General features: G+C 47.7%; 1 protein-coding gene across 1 annotated transcript in view; it reads right to left on the bottom strand.

Moving 5' to 3' along the window:
• Positions 1-2918: 2918 nt before the first annotated feature.
• Positions 2919-7146, bottom strand: part of DBNL (drebrin like) — a 31404-nt gene continuing 27176 nt past the window's right edge. Inside the window, exons 12-13 of the mRNA XM_019501402.1 lie at positions 6155-6254; positions 2919-5286 (exon numbers count right to left, since the gene is read on the bottom strand). Coding sequence (XP_019356947.1) covers positions 5147-5286; positions 6155-6254 — 240 coding nt within the window. The 3' untranslated portion in view covers positions 2919-5146. The remainder of the gene's footprint in view (positions 5287-6154; positions 6255-7146) is intronic.

Genomic DNA, 7146 nt, shown 5'->3' with positions numbered 1-7146 from the left:
GGGGGGGGGGGGGGCTCACTGATGTGGAGCAGGGAAGCCATGCCATGTCTAAAGATACACAGACAAGGTCCCCTCTCACAAGCACCCTATGTGGGGCGTGGAGGCCACAGCAGGCTGAGGGTCCCAGACATCACTGCCACAGCACCTTTAAGCCAGTGAGGCCATGGGGGACAAGTCCCCTTTGAAACACCTACTGCTCGGGAGCCCTGCCACGTGGCACAGCTGGCCAGCTCCACGCAGCAGAGCAAGGGCAGAAGGGGGACGACAGGCGAGGGCACACGTCTATGCAGTTTGCCTCACGGTGATTCTGTGCCTCTGCCAAGCCTTGTAGTAGGCCATGAGGGCTGGGCTGGGGATCATATTAGGGCTTGCAGAGAGAAGACAAAATTTGCCTCCTCTCCAAATCAGGTCCTAAACTCTCACCGTGCCCTTTGTTGAGCATGGAGAGAAAGACAGAGCAGCCCTCCAGTGGCAGGTTGAGCTGTCCCCATGAGAGGCCTCTGTAACCCCGTTCTTTTGACTTCCCTTGTAACATGAACAGAGCTGGACAGTTCTCAGAGCTGTGCTGTGTCTGCTAGGGATAAGCAGAGGTCTTTGGGCTAGGAAACAGGCCCTTCTTGCCGTGGTTAGTCCTGGAATAAAATAGTGCGAGGAAAGGCTGCAAAGACATTCAGCTCAGCCCAGCCCAGCCACTCCTGAGCCCCGGCACTGCTATCAGACTGAACAGCCTCTCTGCTGATGGCAAAGGGTCCTCAGGGAGGAGAGCGATGGGACATGGTGGAGGAAATTAAATGGAGGGCCAGCCTGCAATCTGATTATCCATCCCTCTCTCTGGCTGTCTGGCCCCCTTGCGTCTGCCTGACCCGGTTAATGTGATCCCACGCCAGATGCTGCCACCTCCACATGAGCTCACAAGGCTGCCTGGATCTTGTTTCCGAATCCAGTACTGGTGGAAGGGTTCAGGGACATCCAGCTTGCGCCATTGCCCAAAGGCTGCCGGCTTCCCCAGAAAGCTGCCAGAGGGGTGGGTAGAGGCCAGGGCAGAGCAGGGCTAGGGCCTGATGGAGAAATGCCTCAGGGACCAGGAAAGCCATCCCAGGCACCCAGTCATGGTGAAGGGGAAAACAGGATAGTGCCAGGGCCTATACTGGGGTGAGAGATAACAGAACAACCCTACAGCGAGGGAAAGCAGCTAAGCTTGCACGTGGACTCAAGGAGAAATGAACAACTAAAAGATTGCCCATGTCCTCTCCTCAGGAGAGGGGCAGGGCTAATTCCGCCCCCCCAGACTGAGGGGTTGCATCTGAAGCCTAGAGAATTTGATGAGACCAGCTCATGGCTCATGCCACAGCTTCCCATGCACAGCTCTGCCCAGTTCAGCCAAGCTTGCACTAACACCCCTCTCCATAGCCCCTGGGTGTCTTCTCTCACTGAGTAGCCAGACTGACCAACCCTCCTTATAGGGGGAAACCATGTTGGGCTGGGATGTGTGACCATGCAGCATAGCAGTAGTTGGGTGCCTTAGCTCACACAGCTGTGCATTAGTTTCAAGCCATCCCTCCCCATTCCTTTCTACACCCGCCACCTTCCCTTTTCTTCCTCCTCCAACTCCTCTGTCCCCAGATAATTTTCCCTCTTAACCACTGCTCTCCTTAGAGTTTTGGGACCCCTCTCTTCCTCCTTGCCAGCTTCTCCCCAGGGCAGCAAAATACAAAGTTACTTACTGGCTTCTGCCTGCTTGTGAACACACACAACACACAAGTGTTTTCAATTTCCCACTTCCCAACTCTGTGGAACAGCCCTTTTTCTAGTGGCCTCACTGGCTGCTCCAGCTTCCTGCAGCAAATGGGCTGCACAGCGCTTGACTCATTTATATCCAGCCCTGATAGCCTCCCCATGGCTTAGAAATGTATTTTAGTACTGTTGCGCTCCCTTCCCTTTGAAAGTAGGCTGATTTGTTAATGAGAGACCTTTTCACCATCAGTCAGGGGAGGTAGGGGGTCTCTTACAAACACCCAGACTTTCTGCTTCTGGTTCAAGATTTTTAGCATTGAACAGGTTCCTGCTGACCAGTTTATGGTACAAACCTGTTTTCAGCACTGGGAACCAGGCCTTTTTCAAGTGTTAGGAGCACGTGTACACATACATACCCCTGGATAAAAAAGTGATGTTCCCTGCAACTGATTCAAACCACAGAAGCGGAGGAATGCCAACTGAGTGACCTCTCAGAATGAATTTCACAACTGCTCCATTTCCTTTCACACAACACATGCATGTCCTCTCTTATACCCCACATGCAAAGGGGCAGAGATTCTGTCTGTCTTTCTCCCTTTCCTTCTTCCATTCTCTCCGTGCTGTCCTGGTCACTGGCATGGCCTTTAAGCACCACTACCTCACCAAATTCTTCCAAAACTCGTTTCTTCCACAAATACTAAGTGTGCTGCCAGGCTAATTATATAAACCCCTGTCTGTTCTTCCTGGCCGTAGCACATTGGTAGCAGCTGTCTTCTATAGTGTGCAAGCATTTATCTTTGTGTCCTGTTCAGGGCTGAAAACACTTAGAAGCTATTGTTTGAAGGACATTTTCCACTTTGAAATCTGAAAATATGTTTGCTTAATGTTTGGACAACGACAGCAGAAGATCAGAGAAAGGAGTACTTTTAACATGTGCTCACATTGACAATAGGCCAAAACTTAACACATCATCCTTTTGCTGGTTTGAAAGGCTGCCATCAGGCTTTTTTTTTTTTTTTTTTTGTAAATAGGAGAAAAATAAAGTTATGAAAACAACAAGACTGACAGACTCAGGGGCAAATGTAGAGGCTGAATACAAACAAATTTCTTACATTTACTAAGATTAAGAAGTGCTGGACTATGAGCTAAACAGAACCAATCAAGGAAGATAAGGACAGTGCAAAGAAGTTGAATCACTCTTTATTTCTGTCCTCATAGCAGAGAAAGATAGGGGTGGGGGAGAATAGGGACACCTACCCTCAAAGCTACTCTTACTGACAAAAAGTGGAACCACTGGATGAAAGGCATGTGTTAAAATGGGTCCAGGCTGCCACTCCATTCTGGTTTTACAATGGAGTCTCTGCAGCTGATAATCTAAGCAGGTGACCATTAATAACAACCATCTTGGCACTGGAGGACAAGAGTGGCAATAGGCTGAATACCTGGCTGAGAGACACCCTGGCCAAGAAGGGCAGCTTAAATGCTTTCAGGGCAGACACAGGAACTCAGCACTGCATATGTCCTAACACAGGAGCTTTTCCTGTCTAGCAATATGGAGCAACTGCTTTCCATTGTGAGGGCTTGAAGAGCAAAAATTCAAGCTCATCTCATTGCTAGCAACAGCAATCATGGTAATCTCTGGCCATCACCAATTCTAGGAATGAACAAGCCCCAGGGGGGTCATGCTCACAGCCATCACCCAGGAAAAGCCCTTTATTGTTCCGGTTAACACTCCCACAAGGGGAAAGGGAAGATGGTACAGAAAGGAAGATGAAGCTCACACAAATAAGTCCTCAAAGCCTGTCAAGGCTGGGAAATAAGGTGAGAGGAAGGAATGCGATGAATGGCTTCTGGAGCCCCCAGGATTAGAAGGGCATAGAAAATGTCTCTGAACCCATCTGGCTGCAGCTGAGGTTGGACTCATGAGGGGACAGGAGATGGGATAGTCTCACTGCAGTGGAGAGGAGAGGCAGCATCCAGCAACAGGCCTGTCAGACTGGAGAGAAATACTCCTCTCCAGCATCTTTAGGACTGTGATCTTCAGGTTTTCCAACCCCTTCCCCCCACCTTAGAATCAGCCTCAATGAGGGAAACTTAGGGAAAAGGAGGCAAGACCAAGCAATCCAAGGGCCTAGATTAACACAGTGAAGTGACTAGATTGAACACAAAAAAGATGGAAAAAAACCAGTATTGATTGCTGTGGGGAAGGTGGGTTTCACTGAGAAACCTTCAGTTTTGCCATGCTCCATTTCCCACAAGAGTTCTCCTTCACACAGTACATTTCCCCAACGGGTTCTCTGTCCCAAACAGGGGATGTTGGGGTTGGAGAAGACAGCCTTAAATGGAGAAGAGAAATAATTTTTTTTTTACCTTAAGGAGGAAAAAAACAAAAACCAAACAAACTCTCAAACACTTAAAGCTTAATGACTGCTTGGAAATTAAGAGGTGTCTCTGTTGCTTGTCCACAGTGAAGGACATATATTGATTAAAGGAAGTCTCTCCTAGCATGTATATTGGTCCTATATATTATATCCTATATCTGGCTAACTGTTGCTCCATGTGTAGTGTTGCACACTGCCCCAGCTACTTCCCTCAGAACAGCTGCAGGTACCTGCACACCTCCACCATGTTAGGCTGCTACAGGGATTCCTCTGTTCCATTCCTTTAAAGCAGACATTAACACACAAACTCTTTCACAGTAGAAAAGAGATCACCTGCAAACATGAATCCACTAAGGCAGCAGGAAATGCAAGAGTCGGGGTTCTGTGAGTCATCTTGACTTGACTGCACGCCACCCGTGTAGCTATTACGCTCAGCTTACGCAAGTAATTTAAATTCGCTTCGCATAGCAAGACAGAGCAAGTGATGCCATTAGAACAGAAACCCCTGCATTTCCCCTGCTTTTGGGTGTTCATCTTCACAGCATTAATTCTGTAGGGACAGACAAGGATTCTGTCATTGTTCCCAGTGGAATGCCAAGTCAGAGCCTGTCCAATTCGCACTTCTGAAAGAATCTGGAAGTGGGGCTCCTTCCCTCTGAAGGCAATGATAGAAGAGGAGAGTCAGTTCCCTGAACGCCTGAGCATAAGCTGTTGTCCCTCCCTCATTCCCCCAAAAGATGCATTTTTCAAAACACAAAATAACAATAGGTAAAGTGTTCTGCAAATTACTAATACCAGTTTCAAACTTTCACATTGAAGTACCAGCCCAGGCACAGTGAAAGGGGGATAGAGAAGAGGATGTGCTGGGTGGCTATTGCAGCTGTGATCAGCTCAGGCCATGGCACTTCTTTAGGAAAGCTGCACAATGGAAATATTGGAGAATCAAATCAGATCTGATCAAGACATGTACGTGTTCATTTTAAAGGGAAGGGGGAAGGCCCTGCTCCAATCCTCACACCCCAGCCACCCACTTATTCAATCAGTTCCACATAATTGGCAGGGAACATGCCAAAGTGGCCATCTGGACCATAGCCACGCCACCAGCCTTCATCGATCATCTCAATGTTGGTGATGATGTTCTCAGGGTCGAAGGAGATCTCAGTGTCATCAGCTGTGGTGGGACAGAACAGGGAAAAGTTAAAAAAAAAAAAAAAGTTGTCCGATTCCTCAAATAACTTGTTTAAAAAAAAACAAAACAAAACAGCAAACACTACAACACAGTAACCTCACACCTCAAATTCCTATACTTCCTAAACCCCTTAGCTCCCTTCCAGCTGCCCTCACTCAGTTGGGTGCCCCATTTACTACTATGGCCAGGAAGACTGATCTGTTCTTGAAAAGATCTGGGTTTTTTCTTTTTTTTGGAATCAGTTATCAAACCACAGACTTGCCTGTTCCCTGATCTGGGCTATTACTTTGGGCTGCTTTCAAAGCTCAGACCTGGTTGTTCCAACCCTGTGGAACTCAAGATGTGTTGAGGTTTATACTAATAAACAGATGTATTGCAAGTAAAGCTGTTACAAGCATTTCACTATTATCAGGTGCAGCCAGCACAAGCTGATTAGGAAGAATAAAAGCAGGAACTTCCCACTCCTTGTTAGTTAACACTTACATTACAGTAGCCACTGCATGTATACTAGACAGCCACTTTTCAGAGCAGAACTACATGTTCAGGACAGAGGGAACCACAATACATCTGACTCTCAGCTTTTGTAACACTTTTCACCTCAAGGTATTGACAACATAAGGATTTGGCCTGATATGCTAAAAGGAAAAGGGAGCCATCTGGCAGGAAATGGGAACAGGTGATGTGAAGGAGCAGAGGCAGAAGAGACAGGTTCAATGTTATTTTTTTAGCTGCATGAGTGCTTTTTGGGTAGAGGTTCCATGGAGGATAAAACATTCAATAGCTCTTCACTGGATCACTCGTAAGGCTGTGCTTTTACAGAAGGGGAAGAAAAATGCTAAATATATCATACCAGCTTGGTAGTCATAGAGTGCCCGGGCACAGATTCCTTTCCCCTCCAGGTCCTGTGTTTGGTGGTACTGAGCAGAGTAGTCATATTTGGCACCATCAACCTGTTCCTTTACAAAGGAGAGTGGAATGGAACAAGAAAAAACAAAACCATGAAACTGAAGTGAGTTGCTTTGGCACAACACCTAAAGGTATCTCATCCTATGCTCATAAACAAACTGAGTGGCTGCGACATAGCTGATTACATGGTCAGGTGGGTGGCAGATTGGCTTAGGGGGTCGCACCCAGAGAGTGATGGTGGATGGGTCGGTATCGACCTGGAAAGATGTAGGCAGTGGGGTTCCCCCAAGGCTCGGTCCTTGGACCAGTGCTATTCACTGTCTTCATCAGTGACTTGGATGAAAGCGTGGAGAGCACGCTGTCCAAATTCAGGGATGACACCAAATTATGGGGGTAAAATAAACACACTAGTGGGATGGGATTGAATCCAGGCAGACCTGGACAGGTTGGAAAAGTGGGCAGAAAAGAATAGGATGCAGTTCAACAAAGACAAGTACTGCATCTAGGGAGAAGGAATCACCAACACATGTATAGGCTAGGGGAGGACCTTCTCAGCAGGACAGCAGCAGAGAAGGTTCTTGGAGTCATAGTTGATCCCAAGATGAACATGAGTCGTCAATGTGATGAAGTAATTAGCAGAGCTAACTGCACTCTATCATGCATTAGCAGGTGCATCACGAACAGAGGTGATACTTCCCCTCTATGCAGCATTGGTCAGGCTGCAGTTGGACTACTGCATCCAGTTCTGGGCACTGCACTTCAAGAGGGATGTGGATAACCTTAAGAGGGTCCAGAGGGCCACTCATATGGTTAGGGGCCTGCAGGTAAGACCTTATGAGGGGAGACTGAGGGACCTGGATCTCTTCAGTCTCCACAAGAGCAGGCTGAGAGGGGATCTTGTGGCTGTTTACAAATTTGTTTGGGGGGGGGGGGGGG

Source organism: Gavialis gangeticus, unplaced genomic scaffold, assembly GCF_001723915.1.
Source record: "Gavialis gangeticus isolate Ggan-Ray unplaced genomic scaffold, GavGan_comp1, whole genome shotgun sequence".
Taxonomy (NCBI): Eukaryota; Metazoa; Chordata; order Crocodylia; family Gavialidae; genus Gavialis; species Gavialis gangeticus.
The sequence above is the reverse complement of the archived record's forward strand: the minus strand, read 5'-3'. Positions and strand labels throughout refer to the sequence as shown.